General features: G+C 34.6%; 3 protein-coding genes across 6 annotated transcripts in view; 1 reads left to right on the forward strand and 2 right to left on the reverse strand.

Annotated features, from left to right (window-relative positions):
- LOC128988381 (centrosomal protein of 162 kDa-like) overlaps positions 1–11,850 on the reverse strand; it is a 60,932-nt gene extending 49,082 nt beyond the window's left edge. For both annotated transcript variants that reach the window (XM_054409623.1, XM_054409624.1), the window contains exons 1-4: positions 11,704–11,850; positions 10,281–10,387; positions 9,427–9,502; positions 723–791 (exon numbers count right to left, since the gene is read on the reverse strand). In XM_054409623.1, the coding sequence (XP_054265598.1) occupies positions 723–791; positions 9,427–9,502; positions 10,281–10,328 (193 nt within the window). In that variant the 5' untranslated portion in view covers positions 10,329–10,387; positions 11,704–11,850. The remainder of the gene's footprint in view (positions 1–722; positions 792–9,426; positions 9,503–10,280; positions 10,388–11,703) is intronic.
- Positions 11,851–14,187: 2,337 nt separating this feature from the next.
- On the forward strand, positions 14,188–19,652 carry LOC128990808 (uncharacterized). Its single transcript, XM_054413396.1, has 6 exons — positions 14,188–14,293; positions 14,655–14,746; positions 16,626–16,742; positions 17,818–17,864; positions 18,526–18,624; positions 19,170–19,652. The coding sequence occupies exons 1-6, from the start codon at positions 14,226–14,228 to the stop codon at positions 19,302–19,304; spliced, it is 558 nt and encodes a 185-aa protein (XP_054269371.1). The 5' UTR covers positions 14,188–14,225; the 3' UTR covers positions 19,305–19,652.
- Positions 19,653–21,270: 1,618 nt separating this feature from the next.
- Positions 21,271–22,377, reverse strand: part of LOC128988495 (sphingolipid delta(4)-desaturase DES1-like) — a 29,267-nt gene continuing 28,160 nt past the window's right edge. For all 3 annotated transcript variants that reach the window (XM_054409828.1, XM_054409829.1, XM_054409830.1), the window contains 2 exons: positions 22,064–22,275; positions 21,271–21,545 (listed from right to left, as the gene is read on the reverse strand). In XM_054409828.1, coding sequence (XP_054265803.1) covers positions 21,405–21,545; positions 22,064–22,275 — 353 coding nt within the window. In that variant the 3' untranslated portion in view covers positions 21,271–21,404. The remainder of the gene's footprint in view (positions 21,546–22,063; positions 22,276–22,377) is intronic.

Here is a 22,377-nt window from a genome sequence, read left to right on the forward strand (position 1 = left end):
AAACCTATAACCAGTTGAGTAGCCAGAATTTTACCGCCGTGGCGCCGTTGTTGTGAGTGCTTGTCTTGCACTTGTACTTGTTATGAGCGGTGTTTACAGTGAATAATGAGTGATTATAAGTATCTTCTCCTTCTGTTACTTCTGAAGAAAAGGAGGCAAAGGAAGAGAAAAATGTACGTTCATCCAATGCTTAGTGCAAGAGAATCAAAAGGGTTATATTACACCCTTTTTGATGAGCTCTGAGCGGACAATAAAAAATGTTTCAATTATTTTCGTATGTCACAATCCAGTTTCTTCGAGTCATAAAGGATGATATAGACATTTTATCAACTGAAGTGAACAATTCACACACTCACAACACAACAGAACGCAACACAACAGTGTGCAAGTACCCCCGTGATATGAACTAACCGAGTGGCGACGTGATACTGGCGACCTAGTGTAATAAGCTCCATATGCTACAACGCAGCGTCGCCAATATGGGTAGCCAGTGGCTACCGCAGTGGCGACGGGGCTCGGTAGCCAGTCGGTCGCCAAAGTGTGGCTGCGTCGCTGGCTACCCTCGTGTAATAACATCCATAAGAATCAATGCCCCATGACAAGCTGAGTAGCCAGTTTGGTCGCTGGCGACGTCGCCAGGCTACCTCGTGTAACAGGGGCCTTATTTAACTTTAAATAAAATCTACAGCATCAGTGCTGAATATATCATTTAAGATACTTACCAAAAATATTTCTCTCTTCAGGAGGTAAGATCTGGATCATTTTGTCAAGCAGTTTGCCGATGACATCATCTGTAAAGATATCCAAAACCTGAATAGTGATTTTAGCCAAACTTAAATAGAAAATTACTCATTCCAATAAATAAATCCAACTTCTTTTCAAGAAGAACTGGTAAAATTGGAATGAATACAAATTAAAATAAAAACATCACCAATATTTAATGAATTTTTAATTTCATGAGGACTTTCGCCAGCTATGCTGCCATCATCAGACACATCACAAAGTTTACACACCCTAAAAAAAATGTATATTTAATTTTTTTGTTATCATGTTGATCACAAAAACTTCAGAAAATGTGTCTATGCACGTCATTGGATAAAAACGCATAAAGACATGCATTCTGTCCAATGATTTACATAATCTTTAAACTTTATATAGTATACAGCAAACAGTTTACATTCATCTTGGGTACCGGTTTGGTAAGTGGTTAGGCTATAGCTTTGGTTATATTATTGATACAACTTCAGTATCCAATAGTCAATGGTTATAGTAATCAAAAGGGCTCCGGTTTAATCTTGAGAAAAGTTGGTAGCTTTATGATGGTTCGAAACTAGACCCAGTTGACCTTGATCAGGCTTTTAATAAATGGTCCTGGCTAAAGAAACACCTAGTCAGTAACAAAGCTCAGGGGCGCACACAGACTTTTGATTTGGGGGGGGGGGGGGGCTTCTTAAGTGTGTACTTTGCTGGGGGGTCTCACGTTTTTAAGCTATTCAGGGACAAATAACAGTAATTTGTTGACTGTGGAAAAACATTTTTTATTGTAAAAATTATGTTTTAAGTCGGGGTGTTTAAACCCCTAAACCCCCCCTGGATACGCCATGGCTACAAACACTGCTTGACTTGACAACATCACAACACTCACTCAAATCCAAAATTCAACAATTGTCAACTACACAGCGCACAGCGCGAGCGTGTCAAGGTCAAGTAAGCATTGGAGCAACTAGCGGCGCTAGTCTAGCCTAACACTGGTCGCTAGTGGCAACGGCAAGTAGGCACTATCACTATGATGAGGCAGGCGGGTGAAGGGCGAACATGCAGACGTGCTGTCTCTATCAGTCTCCATAGGTGTAAAAATACTAGTTACAAAACGCTTGCTCCTTGCTGTATTTAATTTAAATCCTGTTGTAAGAATAGTTTTTTAAGTTAACGAGAGCTCACCCCCATGGTCGAAAACTCAACCAAAAGTATGTATTGTTCTCTATTTTTACCCCACACTGTAAACAAAACATGTGATTGGAATTTCTTCCATTTTTTTTTAATTTTCTGTTTTTATTTTGTTGTTATTTTGTCACTCAGCATGGCAGCCCATAAGACCAATGTCAATGTTAATCTATCTATAATATTAAAACAAAACAGGGTTTTTTTATTTCACGATTCTGAATCAACCACTTGACGGATTTTCATGATTTTTGTGTTAAAAGAAAGATAATTTTGAGAACTAGGGAATGTCGAAGCCATAATTTTAGTTTCGGTCCCCAGTTTTTTAGAAATTAAGTTTTAATTTTCAAAAAGTCTAGCAGCCGACGGACGAGTTTAAGTCATTTTAGTGGTGGTTTAACTAACAGCTGGTTTCTAACTGTCATTGAAATGTTTATGTTACAAGTTGTTTGTATACAAAAATATTGATCAAGAGTTTGCCTACACACTATTTCACTTTAAAATGCAGTTTATTACCTACCGTAAAAGATCTATGTTATCAGGAGATTGTGTAATTTTGAACTAAACATTTTAAACGTATAATCAAGTTTTGTCATAAATGCAATCCGTCTAAGTATAAGTGCTTAATCCTTTAAGATATAAGTGGTTTACGTGTTGATACATCTTTTTCTAGATTTTTGAATATAAGTATGACTGCATACAGTACACATGAAAATGTCAACCGGTGTATTAGGTCTCCAGAAAACTGATCAGTTAGCTGCAGGGTGTCAGTAGAAACCAAAATCGATTCATACCATATCATAACCATCCCAGTAGTACTGTATGATTCAGAAACTCGATAAAGGGGTACATTCTAAAAGGCTCAGATCTCGGATGGGCTGGGCAGGCTTTGCATGGCGGAGAGAAGATACTTCAACTTTTAAAAGTGTATTCCAAGGAGTACTACAAGGTAGACGACCACTTGGAAGACCAAGTAATGAAAGACATCTTCAGACTGGTATCTTCCTTAGAAATGGCAGGGGATAGAAGAGAACGGGAGGCCAGGATCATTTTAGAGGTTTCAGTGGCCAAGGTGGTAAAATAAGGTACGGTAAGTGATAGTAGGCCTATGCAGTGGAAGGTGGTATGTAGCTACTGTACTCAAAGCCAGTGTGTGTGAATCACCCACCAAGTTGTAAACTAGCTGTTCTGAATCATATACAGTTTTAATGGACTACTTGATTCCCGTACGTAGGACGGGCCAAACAGCTTGTATTTATTTTAATTTCAAATTCATTTTGTGTGCTTATTTTTTAGCCTATTTTAATTTATAAAGAGTTTCTGCACATCTAAAGGAAAATATCTTTCAATTGGTACCAAAAGCATGTAAGTCGGTCTAGTAGTATGGTCAGGCTAGCTGTCACAAGTTTTGCAAAAGTTTTTTTTAGTATATAAGATATTTTTTATATATTTATATATATATATATATATATTTTAAAAATTAGTGAAAAATTTACTTATATACAGCTGACGTCTGACCCTCGTAAAGAGTTAGCCCTATGTCCTTGGGGTGCGCCACTGACAAAGCTACACCTACACCTACAGCTACACCTACAGGTCTCTGAGGAGACCTACCTCAGAGCTCTCGTAGAGAGATTGAAGATGGCGACAGTAGAAGGTGATATCAATCTTTGTTCCGTGTGTAATTCAATCGTAAATGATGAGCAAAATGCTATTCAGTGTGAAGGATTTTGTAATACTTGGTATCATGCAGAATGTGTTCAAGTTTCAAATAGTGAGTATGACCAAATTACGGAATTAGCGGACAAAATTCGGTGGTACTGTGATCCCTGTGGAAAGAAGCTTGAAAGGTTGGTTACTTATGTTGTCGACATAGAAGATATAATCAATTTAAACTCAACAGTAAAAAGTCTTGTTCAGATTGTTAAGGGAATATCAACTGACAATTTACTTATTCAAAAGTCTCTCGAAAGTATTTCTGATAAAAATCTACAGCTTTCTTTTGAGATTTCTAACCTTAAATCAGAAATAATTCAGAATCATAAACATGCTGAGTCTTGTAATTCAAATCCAAACGTTGTAGAGGGTAAAACCTCTACCTCAAAGACCATCAAACCGACAATTCGATGCTCTGAGGACTCTCACTCTGTGGGCCATGGTGATGCTCCTAGCTCTTTGGATGTCCTTGACATTGATGCTGAAAAACTGTCCGCTACCTCTAAAAGCGGTGACAATACTGACAACGACAACAACTGCGATTATGACGAAGACGAAGCAGTAGCAGAAGCCTCTTCTAATTCTAAATCAAGTGATAAACGTCAATCTAGGTCAACTAATAAAGTACATAAAAAGTTGATAAACATAAATGACCCAAGTTCTGAGCACTACTTGAATGGGAGAGTGTTTAAAAATTCAAATTATGATTGGCAAACCGTGAATTACAAGAAGAGTCAATCTCAGTTGGCAAGTAGACCTAGGTCTGAGGGCAGGCCTAGGCTAGGGCCTCAAAGGGTAAGCAACTCTAGTCATTTGTCAGATAATAAAAGTCCCTTGGTTATTTCAAATAAGGGACAGCAATCTACCCAAACAAAAACGTATAGTGAAGCTCTAAAATCCTTAAAGCCTAGAACTGTTATACATGGGACTAGTAAAGGTAGTAACAGCAACCTGAAAGCTGCCAAAAGGTTATTTTGGCTTTTTGTCTCTGGACTAGACACCTCAGTCAACTGTGAAGATATTAACTCTTTCCTGAAGATAGTCAAAGATGAACAATATCTATGTGAGAAAATTCAATCTCGCTACTCGAGCTACAATTCCTTTAAAGTGGGGGTTCCGATTGACATGTCCGAGGTCTTCCTTACACCAGATCTCTGGCCTGAAGGTTGTATTCTGGGAAAGTACCGAGCTCCTAGACTAAATAAGTACTCCACAAGTAAGCCTAATGACAATAGGTCTTTTTTAGTACAAACTTCCAAACAGAACGGGCCGGTATAGAAGATATTTCTTTAAAATCAACTAATGCCCGAACCTCAGAAAATGAACCAAGTAATAATATTTTGATTGACATTTGTATCTTAAATATTAGGTCTTTGAAAAATAAATTAGGCCTACTAGAGTTAGTACTGCTGGAAAAACCGGCGGATATTGTCTGCATAAATGAACATTGGCTCAGTAAGGAAGAGATTAATTTTTATGTTCCTGAGGGTTTTGTACTGGCAGATTATTATGCTAGGCTCTCCTCCTTCGGGGGTTCAGCTATCTATGTAAAAAAAGACTTCTCATATGATTGTGTCAACATATCCAGGTATTGCCAAGATAGTGTCTGTGAGGGGGCTGCTATTAGACTTACCAATCTAAATATGGTGATCCTATGTGTCTACCGTACACCGGATGTGAACTTCAATATCTTTATTGAAAATATGGAACAACTTTTGCTCCATGTCACTAACAAATATGTCAGTTCTGGCGAGTGCCTAATTCTAGCTGGTGACTTAAATGTAGACTTGCTTGAAAGTGATAGCTCTGAGTCTTTTGAACTTTTAAATTTACTAAGATCTTTTGATCTCTATCACACAAACAACAGGCCAACCCGTTTCATGGCTTGCCTTGATAACATTTACACTAACCTTACACCTGAGCACTTTGAAGTTTCGCTACTGGGCCAGGATCGCATCTCGGATCATGCAGGTGTATGGACAAAGTTCAACTACTGTAATGGTAACAAAAGTAAAACTAACTATCATGTGAAGATACCAAAAAAAACTGTTCGCCTTCTCAGGGGTGATAGGCTTGGGAACTTCATAAACTATCTATCTCAATATGACTGGTCTAGCCTCTATAGACTAAGTGATGTAAATATTGCATTTTTGTTCTTTGTAAATATCTTGTCTACCTGTTTTAATGATATGTGTCCCCCAATAAACATTCTGCCCAAGAAAGTTGCTAGTAGACCTCGACAAAGTTCAGCGTCTAATAAATGGTTTACACCGCAATTACACCTAATGCGGAGGGTTTTACTTGCAATGTATGACAGATGGAAAAATACTAATAATATAGAAGATAAGTGTAGATATATTGAATTCAGAAAGATTTATAACAAGCAGATTGGTAATGAGAAAAAAGCTGCTAATGATAATCTTATAAAGACTGCTAAAAACAAATGTAAAATGGCCTGGAAGGTTATCAGAAGTGAATCTGGGTTTGTCACAACAAAAAAAGAAATACCAATTCCCCCAGATAGTTTAAATAACTATTTTGTAAATGTTTCCACTACGGTTAAAGCTGCTCAATTGAACTCTGATTTAGACGGAAGTGACGTTAACCACTGCAATCTACTGGAAAACTTTAATAAGCCTTTACCCGATTCCTGCTTCAGATGGAAACCTGTGGATAACAAGACGGTCTCCAAAGTTCTTTCAGGTCTAAGCAATTCAAAAAGTGAAGATATTTTCGGCCTATCCAATTATGTAATCAAATCTACTGGTGACTCTATTATCAACCCCTTGACCTTCTTAATTAACTTAGTTCTCTCTCAAGGCATTTTCCCAGACTGTCTGAAGATAACCAATGTGACCCCAGTTTTCAAGAAAGGTGACAGAACGAAACCGGAATGCTAACGTCCTATTGCTATTGTACCAATATTAGGTAAGATTATAGAATCATGTCTGTTTTTACAACTTTATAATTTTTTTAATGTAAATAACTTGCTTTACAAACATCAATATGGGTTTCGTCCCCATCACAACACAGTTCTTGCATTGGAAGCCGTTGTTAACGAAATTGTAAATAGCTTTGAAAATAAACATGTGGTAGCCTCCAACCTAATTGACCTAACAAAGGCCTTTGACTGTATTACGTTTCAAATATTGTATGATAAGTTAGCTTTTTATGGTGTAAGAAATAGTGAGTTGAATCTTATAAAATCTTATTTATCTAATCGTAAGCAGAGGGTTGTTGTTGAAGACAAATGTTCTACTTTTCTTGATGTATCAGCAGGTGTTCCGCAAGGTTCCGTTCTCGGACCTTTTTTGTATCTTATATATGTAAATGACTTGTATTGTAATGTTCCAACCTTTTCAGTATTTTATGCGGACGACACAACATTAATGTGTTCTGATTTGGAATTTGATAATGTAAAACAGAACTTGTCTCAAGCTCTTACTTGTGCCAAATCTTGGTTCAAAGCCAACAACTTAATTATAAATGAAGAAAAGACTGAATTGATCTATTTCTCTCTCAAGCAAGTTCCTGATTATGTAAGTAGTGATGTTAAACTTCTGGGGTTCACTTTAGATTCCAAGTTAAGCTGGAAACCACATATTCTTAATTTGTGTAAAAAACTGTCTCGTGTGGTTGGCTTGTTACGTAAACTTAAATTGTCTGTAAACCTGGATACTTTGATTACCACTTATTATGGTCTATTTCATTCACTCATTAGTTATGGCATCCGTCTCTGGGGAAATTCCCCCCATGTAACCAAAGTTTTTCGATGGCAGAGAAAAGCCATCAGAGTACTTGCTAACCTTGCCTCTAGAGGTTGTTGTAGAGCTAGTTTTGTAGAGCTAAACATTATGACTGTGCCTTCTTTGTATATTTTTAGTAACCTCCTCCATGTAAAACAAAACATCAACTCATTTTCTACACAAGCTTCTTGTCATGTACACTTAACCAGAAATAGAAATGATCTGTCCACCCCCCATGTTAGGCTAAGTAAAACCTTGAATTGTCATTTGTATCAACAGTTGCAGTTATACAATAAATTACCACTAGAATTAAGAAATCTCAATTATGTCAAATTTAAGTCAGCCATCTCTGTACTCCTTAAAGCAAATGCCTTTTTCTCTACCAAAGATTTTTTAGATTGTAAAACTTTTGTTTAATGTTTACAAAACGATGACTGTATTATAGTTTAAATTGTATTGACCTTTCCTATTGCAATGTATATTGTTTAACGGAATAAAGAATTGTCTATTGTCTATTGTCTATTGTCTATTGTCTACACGATTCTACCATTGACTTTTGGATACTGAAGTAGGCATCCCACCTATATGGACCAGCTGTTGTCATTTTTTTATTAAAAAAGAACCTAGTTGTGTGAGCTAGTCACAGGTGGCGTTAGTGTCTAAAATTCTATTTTCTACCTTATTTTTTGTTGCTGAGATACTTGAAGTGCCATAAAAGATGTTATAGCTTAAGCTTACAATAAGTCATCCTCTCAGTTTGACTTGGCTAAAAAGTCTAAATATTTAACAGAAATCAATAATTTACACCAGGGCCCAACCTGGCAGTAGCTCACTTTAACTATGTCAATTTTTTTATCTTTCTCCTCCTATATATAGTATATTAAGAAAGTATTGTTTTTGTAAAAAAAATCAAGTTTGAGTTTTGGGTGGATTCCTATCCGGTTTGGTTTGGATTCCCTCTGAACCCCAAAAAGTGGTTTTCGAAGTGATGTACCTATGTGTCTAGTGTCTTCCTTTTCTGTATGAATGTGTACAGAGGTACAGACCACATATGTGATCCGATTTTGATAAAATTTCATGTAGGTGCTAATCCATGGTATCTCCGGGTGTTTTTGAATTTTTTTGAAACTTTTTAAATGGTGATTTTCCCATGAAAACCTATAAAATAACAGAAAAATTGCATTTTTACAAAAACGGCCTGAACTATTTTGATTATAATTTAGTAGAAGTATGTTATTAGAGTCTAGTCTCTTTAACTGTTATCATAATGGTACAACCCCCCTCGCAGTAAAAATTATGGAACCTCATCATTCTTTAGGAACAACCTTTAGCTACAGTAGACTTAACTGACCCTAGGTCGGTTAATTTAAAAGGTCGGTTAAAACGGGCAATCCCTAAAAACATAACAAAATGAAGAGCTATTAATTTTGAATTTTATATAAGTGGAATATATTATAATTGTAGGCAAGAGTCAATAAAAATTCTTATATTAATAACTGTAGTACTGTAGGCTAATATTAATTGATGCTTCCAAATCTATCGTAATACAGTACAGAGCCTTTTGTATAAATTAAATATGCAAGCAACCATTTTTTTACGAGACATGATGTTTATGTATGGCCTCTCACTGGAGGCTCGAGTTACAAAAACTATCTTGACCTTATAGTAGTTAACCTCCCTCCCCTGCCATCCCTACAAGTTGCGTTCTTTGTTTGCTCTAGCAATAAGATAATCATAGATTATATTATAAAAATGGCAGCTGTTTTCAGAAACATAAACTTTTTGGGATTAATACAAAATAACTTATTTTTAGTCTACATCCTGTGGAAATCAGCGTATGGTTCCCATCGCCGAGCGTGGGAGTGGAAATGCCGAGACTCCTAGAAAGCGGCGGTTAAACCGACTGCTGTCAAAGCAAGGTCAGTTAAAACAAACTGTGATATTTTACGATCGAGGGTGGGTAATCCGATTATCGGTTAATGCAAGGTCGGTTAAGAGTGGGTCTACTGTATATCATTCTCACCTTGCCCAGCTGATGACACGTCGGAGTCAACATGTCTTGTTGCGTCTACACTTTCAGATATTGTCTTGAACAAGTCCTGAAAAGAAATGTTATTACAATAATAAAAATATATGGGGATAAATTACAAAATTACTTTCATATGCCAACATTACTTTCTCATTCAAGATTTGATTCGTAATTTTTCCTCCTCAACTTCCAAAAAAACATATAGAAATAGCTTTTTTCCCACAATTTAGGAAAAACTTATATTTTGTCCTTTCAGACTTGGATATTGGTAAAACCGAGACACTATTTTTACCCTTCCTTGACCCCCTTCTCCCTACATTTGTCCAGGCAAGGCCTCAATAGAAAAACTGGCCATGCTGCTGGATCCATTACGTCCTACTTGTGGATAGATTCACTGCCATACCCCATAGACCCCTATGTTTAAGGTAAATAAGCTGGCTTTTTACGTCTGGCAACTTTAGTACAAATATCCATCTCTGAGACGTAGTGTTGCACTGCCCACGTTGCAGCATGATCTGTTTTTCTAGTGGGGCCTTGGTCCAGGTAGTAAATAGATTGGTTATATACGTCCATAAAGTCCATAATGGTTCATATACATCAGAGGAAATTTTCTTGGAGACAATTTGTTTGTATAATGTGTCAAGATAAAACTGGGACAATTCTGATTTTTCGGGACATGTGGTCACCCAATTTTTAGATTCATGGGACAAGGTAAGATTCACATTATAAAGCTATTGCCTTATGTATTTTAAAACATTAAATTAAAATTTCTAGCAAAATAAATTAAAGATGTATCATTTGTACTTAGGCCTAGCATTTTGAAAGAGAAGGCCTAAACAAATACTTACCGTACACAAACTTTCTTGTACTAGTAGTTCAGAAACAGGTGATGTCATAATGGGTAAAGTGGTTTCACAATCTGTGATACCAAACGGTTTCTGTCATCCACCAAAGTCTGAAAATATTAAAACGATAAACTAACTTCTTAATAGAGACATTAAAATGCTGCTTAGTAGTGATTCCAAGCAACATTGATATCTTTCATTTTATAAGTAAATTTTATATGCTGGAATTTACTGCACATAAGCCTGTATGATTTTTGTCAGGGTGCATGGTGACTCTGTGGTAGCCTACTGTATCTGACCCTGATGCAGATCCATGGATCCTTGTTTGACTCTGTATTCTCTGGACGATTCACCTAGTAACTTAGGCTTAGGCCTACTAACAGTATAAAATGATAAACTACAACAAAACAGAACCTATTTGGATAGCCTGTGCCAAATTTGTTTGTTTTGTCGAAGCAGTGATTATCTAAATGATAGGCCTACTTGTTACTTATTGGGACTGCAACAAGCAAAGTTAAAATTAAGTTAATGCTTAATGATGACACCCCCCCCCCCCCCACCCACCAACCCAAATAGGTACCATTAGGGTCTAACTAATGAACTACCTAATGGAAATTGGCCAATTGCAGGTAAATGTTGTTTTAACAAGTCGGCTTTATTATAAAAATCTTCAGAAAAGGTATGACTTAGCCTACTTATATTAAACCAAAATTAAGTCAATGACATATGAATGTAACCTAAAAAAGAGAAATAATATACAAAAAAGTGGCAGGAAAAATATGTTTTAAGCATACTTTAAGGATACATTTAATCATACGATGTTTAGGAGTCCAATGAAATCAAAGGTATGCCTACCCATGGTAGCATTATTGAGAACACTCTAAGATGGCAACATTTGCAATCCTTACTTTACTTGCCAAAAAAACCAGTCTGGCCCCTTCCATTCCCTCACCATAGCAAGTGTGTTGGCCTATATTTGATCATAGCGAACTTCTGGCCCAACCACTATCAAAGCACACATTAAGCCTACAAACATAATAATGCTTTCTCCGGACCAACCAACGATTGTTTAGTCACAAAACATATAAATTTATAGGGAATTCTAGATCTATTGCAAGTGTTTGGTATGCTCTGATATGATGTTTTTTACCACAAATATAAAAACGAGTCCTTACATGATATGATTCGTCCAGAGACCCTAGTTAGACCTAGGCTTTATTAAACCATTATATATAAAGTAAAGAATAAAGATAGCATTATGTTTTTGTTTAGGGATACCATCATACAATCTTTAGACATTATGACACATATTTTTAAATGATATTGTATATTCTATGGCACGTATGACTTGGAACTTGGAATAAATTAAATTGACCCCCAGTAAGCCTTGAAAGTATCAAAATTTCAACCTATACAATAATATTACCTGATTTATTTACTAAACAGCAACAAAGACTTAGATTCATGGTAGGTAACACTCATGAGAATATATAATTAGACTTTTATGGTGCTAAATTGTCAATCAAATAACCGCAAAAATCTAAATGAGACATAACCTAAAATCGCTGTTCAATATTGGCATTGACAAGACAAACAAAACAACAACAAACATCTTTTTGTTGTAATCAAAATCAGGCGGCCGTCCACCGCCCACCGAAAGTAAATAAATTAGATGTTTTAACCAACGGCATACAAATAGAATGCTAATACATTTACAGTGTTAATACATTGTATGGCAAAAAAAAAACAATTGGAAAGATTTTTGTAGCATTTCGTTTTTCTAAAATTATGTTAACGTCAACTAACTTATAATTTGTTTGTTGTTGTCATTAGTCTTAATATTGAAATAACTTGTTAATCGGCCGTCCACATATTACCATATATTACGTAACGCTTATAAACAGTTTTAGGCTTGCGTTATGTATAGTGGCACAGGGTGAGGGAGGAGTTTAAAAATGACGAAAACCGTGTTACTTAACATATTATCTGGACTTACATAATTAATAAATTCTTTTAAGCATCCTTGGGTACGAACACATTATCCATAAAATTTGTCCACAGTTGGGAGAAAAGGCAGTGTAGCAGCTAGTCATGATGGTTCGATCGAATCAAAACTGGACCTGGCTGTTCCTGATCGTTGAGCATCTAAGGGCCCTGACTAACAACTGATCTCTCAGTCAGTACAGTGACAAAGCTACTGTACACAGATCATCTCACACCGTTTTACAACCATCCTTTACTAACTCATGGCACAGAAAACATACTGCTCATGGGTTCAAATTAAAATACAAATACGTTACACACTTATATTATGTGGCATCCCATTCTCAAAAACTGTTGATAATATTGACAATAATTATTAATCCAAAAGGATGACATATCTACAAGGGTATGTATGTCTATGCATGGCCCCCACAAGGGTGGGGCTGGTGCAACTCTGGTCATGGTTAGTATAGGTAGTTATGTTTACTGTTTTTTTTGTTTATTGAAGAATATTTTACAGCACGGATCATTTAAAATTCAAATAACCTATATATAGTTATTTCAAAATAAAATTGAAAAAATAATAATAATGCTAGATTTTTAGGTTCAGTTATGAATTGGCGAAACTCACTAGACTTGTCAGATTTTCAGATGTTATTAAGGATTTTAGTGAAAAGATTGTCATGAAAGCTATGATTATATATAGACCATATAGACTATACATCAAAAGTAAGGTATGGTATGCTATAGTAAGTTAATTACCAAGAAGGCTACATTATCAATGATGATAAGTTAAACTTGGACAACCTAATGCGGGTCATGATGGGAATTATTGTTGTAGAAAACTTTTAAAACAAGATTAGCTTTTGGAAAATTTTACAATACTTACAAGAAATGTTGATTTATATTGATCTGTTATGTACATTGTGAGTATTTCCATATTAGTTACATAATCTTTGAGTTAACTCATTTAAACTCATCGGAAATTATGACTTCTCTGTTATACTTTGCAATTGCTCAATTTTGAGCAACATAAAATTCAGTTGGAGTATGGTAGTAATTAAACACAAACACGCCAAAAACATTTTAATTGTTTAGCCCCCAAGTTAGATATACCAAACTTGAACTTTATTCCTGGTCAGTACAAGAAATAAAACACAAAATGCAAATTTACTTTCAGTGGATTAAAATAAAAGTGGATGATTTACTTTAAAATTTACGTTTGCAATAATTTAGCTAATACGTTTTTTTTATTGATTTGATAGTCTCAATAATTTTTCCTTACATTGAAAAACATTTTAAATGGATGAAAAATTGCCATACCTACCATTGCACTACAAGAACATAGTGGGCTCGAGCTCAAATCTGGTTGAATTGAATATTTAAGAAAACATATAATTCACTGGTTACTTTTGGATAATACCATATGATGATGCTCATGCTGAGATCATTGAATTTTAAGAGGGTCTTCAGAACGAAGTAAATTTAATCTAATGGTGTTGTGTATCTTATTCTGGAAGTTTTACAAACACATAATTTTACAAATCTACATACTAAAGTAACCAATATTGCCCTTGATTAATTGTGGATCCTATATGAATGGAAAAAAAGAAACTCTGAATATATATATAAAACAAATCCTTGTAAGAATAATACAAATTAATTCATCATTCAATATGTTGCTCTGTAACTTACTTCTAATGATAATTTTGAATATGAAAACAAAGTTAAATACTTACTTGGTAATAAACTATCATCCCAGCCATTATTTATTCCTACAATAAATGCCAAAACTCCTGAATGATACATAGATCGAAGGGGCTATAGCAACCAAATTAATGCAACAGGAAAAACTGTTGCTGAAATAATTTACAGTATTATTTGTAGCAAAATAGAAACTAACAAAGAGTAATTTGATAGGCGCATACTTCCCACCAAGCTACCATAAGTTTGATCAATATCAGAATGAAAATGAAGGATACACCAGAAATTATGAATTTGAAATCTGAACTTGAGCAAGAGATAAAATTTAGGTAAATATAATCTTTAAATACAAATTAATATCTTAATACATTTAGTGACAAAATGTACATAAGTAAGGTAATAATAATATTGTTTATAGAAGTGATACATATTTGAAGAAAGTGGCTAATAATTCAATTCATAAATATTTTATTGTCAATTGTATTACCAAAATATCTTAATTAGTCAGTGACAGTTTTATGCACTATGCTGAAGAAGCAGATAAGTTAAGTTAATTTATTGACATAGTTATTGCCTCTTATAAATTTTATTAATACGCTTTTATTAATAGCGTAAATTATCATTTATGCTTAAAAAGTAAATTGTGGTGATTATTTGCTTGTTTTGTATAATTATTTGTTTGTTTTGTAGAGATAAAATGATTGCTGATAACAGAAATTTAGAATCTACTATATCAAAGCTTGAAAGAGAATTGCAATTTATAAAAAAACAAGACCCAAACCGTAAGTATTCTATAAGATCAGCTAAATTGTATGCTTTTAAACTTTATTGCAAAGGTGCCCTATCTTGATTTTTAAAATTTTCATTTATTGTGGTTTTTAGCGAATTTCCCATATAGGGAATAAGCTATTACCGTAGTACTCATGGTAAGACCTGGACCCGGGACCGATTTTTTTTTCGTTTTGAGGTCCCTAAAGGCCAAAAACACCATCCGTTCAAATTCATATATATATATATATATATATATTTATATATGTGTCCGTTAGCGCGATAACTCGAGCAAAAACGATCCGATTTTGATGAAATTTGGTACAAGCGTGTAAACCTACGTTTATTCGAACGAGTTCGTGAACCAGCATGATCGGACCATGGGAACGGGGGTTTATGGGGGGTTTTATGGGGTAAAAATGGGGTTTTCCCACTTTTGACTCAAAAAACATAAAATTTTGCAATTTCTTTCCAAACTATTTTGTAGAGCTTAAAAAAACAAATAATTTAGTATATTGAAGCGTTATAATGCACCTAACGGTTACGGAGAAAATTCCAAAAAATTGTAAATTTAAAATTCCCATGTTATTCTTATGGAGAATAAGTAAACTGTTGTAGTTTGCTTGTTTATTAACATTTGTTGCCCAAATTTGGAAAATGTTTTTATTTCTTACTAACTATTAACATTTTACATAAAAAACACTTTTACCCTCCTTGTTGCAGCAAACCTAAGTATGTGTTAAACTGATTCTATTTAAATAGGAAATAAATGTTGATATTTTTAAGGAGACATTTTAGTGTAAACCCAATCAGGCAAATGGAAATTCGCTTAGTCTGCAGGTTTGCTGCGGCGGGGGTATTTTATCTGAGTTAAGATTATAAAGTAGTTGTTCCTGCTCAAGTTTAAAAAGGTTGATGGTATTAAGATGAGAGGACATGTCCTAATTGAATAATTTCCTCAAAGATGAATTAATTAATTTAGTCTATAATTTACGTTACATAATGTTCATCAACTGAGTTTTATAGTGAAACAGCTCTGATAACAGTAATTTTTAGTTAATTTGAATTTACTTCTTACTTGAGAAGTACCTTTTATGTAGGCCTAATCAATACCGGTATGCGATATTATGAGATGGAAAATGTGTTGTCCATTGACAAGCCTACATGAGCTTATATGGCTTGATTTGAGGCATATTCATGTAAAATTCCAGCCCAGTTGGTTCTTTAGTTTAAAGGTACCTACTAATTTTTTGTGATTCTATATACCTATGTATATTATGTAGGTTAATGCGCTATTAGTATGGTAAATTTTCAAATTTTGTGATTCGAAGAAATATTTGCAGGTACAGTTGTATTGCTTGTTTAGAACAGGTTGTCACACAAGTGAATGAGGTTCAAAAGTCAAACGGAGCGAAGCCCGTGGGTAACAGCACAGATAACGTACTACTATAACCCAGAATGCCAACCGCATGGTAAAAAGCGTTAAGTACTTTGAGAGAGCTTTGCCTGTCAGTTCTTAGGCAGAGCCACCAGCTTTGCTATGCTGTTCAAACCCGAATAAAAGTGAAGGATGGTTGTAAAACGAGTCGAGATGCCGACGTTACTTTGTCCAGCTTTAGTTTGGACCATTTATTAAAAGCCCTGTACAAAGACAGCTGGTTCCAGTTTCAAACCATTCAAAAAGATTCTGACTTTTCCCAGAATCTAACCAACCTTTTGGTTGTTGAACTAGCACTTTACAGTCTTGAGCTACATTGTATATGGAATGCCTAACACAAATTATTTATGAAAATAGTTTAGATTAGAGGTTTATTTTGCTTTGCCAGCAATGGAAGAGATTGATTTTATAATCAAATGCTACAATAACATTACAATATTGTCATACATCCACAGTGAACCCTCCTAACCCTTCGTGTGATGGCTACCAACGCTGGCAGGCTCAACTCAAGGCCAATCACAAGCTTGAAAAGGATATCGCTTTGGAGACGGAAAGACTCCGGATATTAAAAGGTATGTGCCCTTATAGGAAGTTTGAATACTCAGTGCATTTGAAAAATTGACTAAAGTTGGGTTTTCCAATAAGCTGCAGATAGCTGCGTTTTCCGACACAGCGTCAGGAACTGTGTAAAATAACATGTTAACTGGGCGACAGTTGTGTTGCCAAGTGCTATGGAGGGTGCCAGCATATTTTTTTTTTAAATTCACATTTTAAATGTACCGGGTAAGTATTTCAAAAATAACATTGTGTAAATATTTCTAGAATTTGTAATTAAGTGAGATTATATGGACGATTTACAAGCAAATATTATCTGAAAATTCATTACAAGGTACATAGGAATGTGTGATTTTCACTCTTATGCAAACATTTTCCAGGGTCCTCGGACCCCACTTTTTAATGGGGCCTCCTGGTAAGTCCAGCACCCAGCACCCCTGTTGCCCAGTGGAAATCCCTTAAAATATGCTCTGAGCTAGGAAAACCTGCCTTCAGGTATTATTTTAAATCGTGGCACTTTAATCTTTAAATTAATATTTAATCAGTGTTTTTGAAACTATTTTTGATCCGATGTTTTACTCAAAGTTTAACAAACTAACAAACAAAATGAAGTCTTCTGTGGCAAATCAGTAGGATGATGGTTCTAATCCCGTCTCGATCAGTTCCGGTGCAAATAGAGGAGTTCACCTGTCTTGAAGAGCTTGGCTAATCATAAAAAACAGTGGGCATGGCTTAGTTGGAAGTTTTTTTTTGGAAAAAATTGTTTTAAGGATATTTGATTTTTTTTCATAATATGAGGAGAAAACATATCGTTTTAATGTGCATGAATAAATTAATGAAAAATCACTGGATTAATCTGAGTAATTTTTACTTTCTCCCCCTACATAGTATATGGAGACAGTCAGACAATCTGTGTCACACACAGCCTGTTACATTTAAAATATTGATTATACATATTGAATACTGTAGACAAACAACTAATACAGGATACAGGACTTTGTGTTGCAAATACTGATCTTTTTAGTAAAATCCTTCAAAAATAACAAATTCATATTCATTTTTTTTAGATAATATTTTTCTTAATTCTTACAGATGCTGAAACGGATATAACAGATTTGAACCTTGATAACTTATCACAGGTAAATTTTATGATCTTATTAGATTGTCTTAGTTTTTGTTATTTAATCACTGCATTCACAAAAATTATTGGACTATGCTTAAGAAAGCCAATTCAACATTCGGTTAGCCAAATTGGATCTGGATGTAAACAAGCTTGGGTCAAATTGACGGCATTTATGGTGTTATTAATATTTCGAAATATATCAAATATACTTTATAATAATATATCAAAACATAATTATGTGTTCTCCAATTTGTTTTTTTGTATTAAAATTAATTTATTCCATTAATTTTTCCTAGGTATATTTTTGGTGTAACTCATTTTTAGTTACATTAATAACATTTGTGTAATCTAAATTTTAATTGTAAAATAAGCTATATCCACTGATTTTTTTCCATAACATATAGTATAGCTTACATCCATGATTACACCAACAAGTTTTTCTATGTTTAAACTATTGGTGGAAATGTATTACACAGTGCTTGATTTAAAAAAATAAGGTGCCAGAACTGTAACCTATTTAATGTGATTTGTACTAATTTATGCCAATTTTTTTTATCTTCCTGAAAGAGAGGTACCAGAACTCTGTTCCACCGTGTTACCTTGCAAATCAAGCACTGATGGTATTACATAATGCAATCATGATAATGTCAAAGTATAACTTCAACTTGTAATTGCAGGCTGAGCTTGTGCGCATTGTAAAGCAGTTGGAGAGGATGAAAACTGACTTGATCAGTAGTCTAAATGATACGGAGCATCAACTAGATGTACAGGCCAAGGTAAATGGACCATACTAACAGCTGTTTTTGTTCAGGATAGTGAATGTATATATTTCATTCATTGTGTTTTTCTATTACTAGTTCTAATATTGTAAGAAAAATGTTATGATTGTCATAATTTGTATATTGTCTACTATATAGAGTAGTCGAGCAGCACATCGAGCTAAACATTCTTTCAACTAGGGCCACTTGTCGGCTTTTAGCATAACAGCAATTCCAAACCATAGTTCTGCAAAAGGACAATACGCCAATAAATTTATCTTCCCACACTGCCCCTAGAATCTCCAAACATGGGCGAGGGCGGTGTCTTTAGGCAGTAGTTTGAAAAACAGTACACCGTATATTCATTATAGGTCTTGAGAGGCAGCTCCTAGCCTCATTTCACATATTGTATAGTTTTAGTTTCAAACATAGAACCAGTTGCAGTTAATTTCACAATTTAATCATCATTAATCAATTAATAGTTACTAGTAAGTACAACATGATATTACAATTTCTTAAATTTGATTGAAGAAATCCACTGATACAATGTCTTATACATGTAGGAGTTCCATAAACTGAATGAGACAAGGAAGCTGTACCAAGCAGAACTTGAGTTACGTGAGCGAAGCAAAGGCGGACGACGTTTGGAGCGGCACGGAGGGTCTGTGGAGCACATGTCCTCTATGCACCGACGCTAAACAAGGGAACTATGGGAGATGTAGAATCATCAAGTGAAGGAAACTTGATTTTTAAACAAAAAATCCAGCACTTCATGACAACAAAAACTGGTTGATCCATTAGAATAGCATAGCTCACAAAGTATAAGATAAGAAATAAATTATCTGATTTACTTGTTTTAGCATCGATACTAACTCATGAATAGTGATCCTACAACGTCATTTACTGAGAACTAAATGTTTTAAATTAGTTCATCCTTCTTGTTCATAAGAATAATTTTTACTTGCACAACCACGCCAACAATATTATTATTGCTTTGTTAGGTGCTTGGTGAGCTCACTTATTGATGAAATTATCTAGTAAATTATTACAAATCCGTTTAAATAGAACAAAGAATTCACAAAAGCTATTTTCGTTAGTTAACCTATTCTGATTGTTATGTTATTAAATCCTCCGATTAGATTATTTATGAAAGAGCTACTTTATGATTGAAATACTTTAAGTAAAAACAGGGTAAACAAAGTCATCATAAAAGTAAATGTTTCCTTTGACAGTCTTTAGTTTAAATAATATCATGGAAGAATCCACAACAAATGTTTGATTTCAGAAATAAAAACCATTTTCCGTTTTCTGTCATATTGGGCTTTGACATATTAAACCTAGTATATTGAAATGGAAATAATAATATTGCTTTAACACTTTTTCCCATGAAGGTAGACATTGGCCCTTCTTCTTCAGGGATGTTTCCAGTTGAGACATTTAAGACTTTATTCTGTTCCAACACCAAATCTAAACTGAACAGCCAATTACTGAAATTGTTTCCATTAAAAGGTTCCACTACTACGCCTATAGGAGTTTGAGTTTCCATTGCCATCCCAAGTCAACCTTGTCCTCAAATTAATCGCCCATAACCTGTTACACTCTACTGCAGGAAGGAATAATTTGGACCCTTAAGACTTGGTTTTAAATAACGTTTTACTAAAACTTTTAAACAACATTGGAACGATTACATGAACATGAAAACAAAACCATAGACTAACAAACACAAGTAGACTTCTCATCCCATTGTAAATTTTGAAGCTCGTTTTTCGCATCATGATCACTAGTGTTGACAACATTTTGTTCTATTTAATTAGGGTTAATTTCTAGATTTGTGCTTTACTGTTTGTTTACATAACTAGGTGAAAAGTTATTGTTTTTGATTGGATCGTTTTATATTTGGTTACACAGGGTTTTAAATTACTGAAATAAACAAGAAACAATGTAAACCAAACACGACCTCTATAGTGTACCAGGCAGAATTTAAAAAAAATTTTCTTCAGCTGATGTTAAGGATGAGAAATCTACCAAGGGAGTATGTTTTATCTGTGACAATACCATCTGTTCAAATAAAGTTATACATTAAAACAGTAATGGGTAGTAGAATTGATCTTTAACTTATTCGTCAACAAACACTGTTGCCAGGCCAGGCCTGCAGTTTGCATGTGATGCACTATGGGCCCGACAGATAATTATTGCGCCCCTCTCCACCTACCTTGTGGAGAAATTGTTCTCTTTCTTGGGCCCCCAACAAACCTAAAACCTCTTGGGTCATTATGAATATGTGGCCCTGACTGTTGCAAGTGTTAATGTGTACACAGTAGTTCTGCATAATTTCATACAATTTTATTCAATTTGACAAATGCAAAAACTTATTGATTTGTTAAGATGTGTTAACAGAAAAGGCTGAGAAAATGTAATGAGTTTAGGTAATAGTGACTAAACAGTAAATTAAAGTTATTATCTCATAGCATAGTTCAAGATTCAAGCTATCAAACACAGTACATTACGAAATCCACCTGAACTAAACATAGTTACCCCAATAAAAAGAAATTTAACATCTGCAAATATTCCATATAATAAATGCCATATCTTTTTTTAAATTGTATGTTCAAATAACATTAATAATAGGCCTACAGTATAAATAAGCACAGCAAAAAAAAAAATAAAAAAAAAAAATTATTTACTTAAGATGTGTGCCAATTATCACATGAACTCTAAAAATTTTCAAATATACTGGCACAGCCATACAAAACGAGAGACTAGCAACATTTAGGTGTGTAAGGTTGGCAATGGCAACCTCATGAGGAGAGACCTCGATGTTTTCGTCTGATCCTGGCGTAAGGGCCGATGTCCGGGTCTGTGATGAAGTCGTAAAGAACAGCCGTCCACGAGTGGTGTTGCGGAAGATTGTCGTAATACTCAGCTGCTATCCTTTTCACCTGCAATTTATTTTGTTGCAATTACCTTTTTTGTCACTTATTTGTTGGATACAATATCTAGAAACCCCCAGATTCATTACAAGCTAAGGTATGTAAGCATAAGGGTGAGGTAATGATTCTTCATAATTGTTTGTGATAAAACAAAACGATAATCAGTTCTTCTTCAAAAGCTTATTAAATAATAACACGGATTGTAATAACAACCCCGGAATAATAACACGGATAATAAAACTAAATTTTGTAAATTTTTCATATATTTAAATGTGGGCGAATTTTCTAAATTAAATAGAATTAGTTTTAAAATATAATCTTTGACAATAATTGATTAAAGATTCCAACCCCATGATAAAGCTGTCGCCAGTTGTTTGATAAAAATGGACACGGTTTAAGTGAGTGACCAACAGATTCTGCTGATAGAAATTATTGATTTAACTATCTCAGTGACAAAAAAATTGTATAATAGTGTTATGTTTATAGTTATTTTTTTATAACAAAATAACCTTGGAATTTCAACATACCTCAGGCAGTTTAGAGCCAGGCACATAAGGGAAGTCGTGATGCTCATTGTGGTAGCCTACATTGAAGGTAATCTTATTTAAAGGCCCGTAGTAGGAGTAGGTCTCAAAACCCTTCTTGAACATGTAGTGCTCGGAAATGAAGTGACCTGCCACTGGGTGTAGACCCATTGCCAGCAGTGATCCACCAATCATGTATACTAACACTCTACCTCCTGCAGCAAACAAACAACTGTCAAAATTATGAAGATGCATAGTGCTTGGAAATTAAGTGACCTGCCACTGGGTGTAGACCCATTGCTATTCAGAGAGCTCCC

This window comes from Macrosteles quadrilineatus, unplaced genomic scaffold, assembly GCF_028750875.1.
Source record: "Macrosteles quadrilineatus isolate MER2022 unplaced genomic scaffold, UCM_ALF_1.0 Scaffold_3__2_contigs__length_128488019, whole genome shotgun sequence".
NCBI lineage: Eukaryota > Metazoa > Arthropoda > Insecta > Hemiptera > Cicadellidae > Macrosteles > Macrosteles quadrilineatus.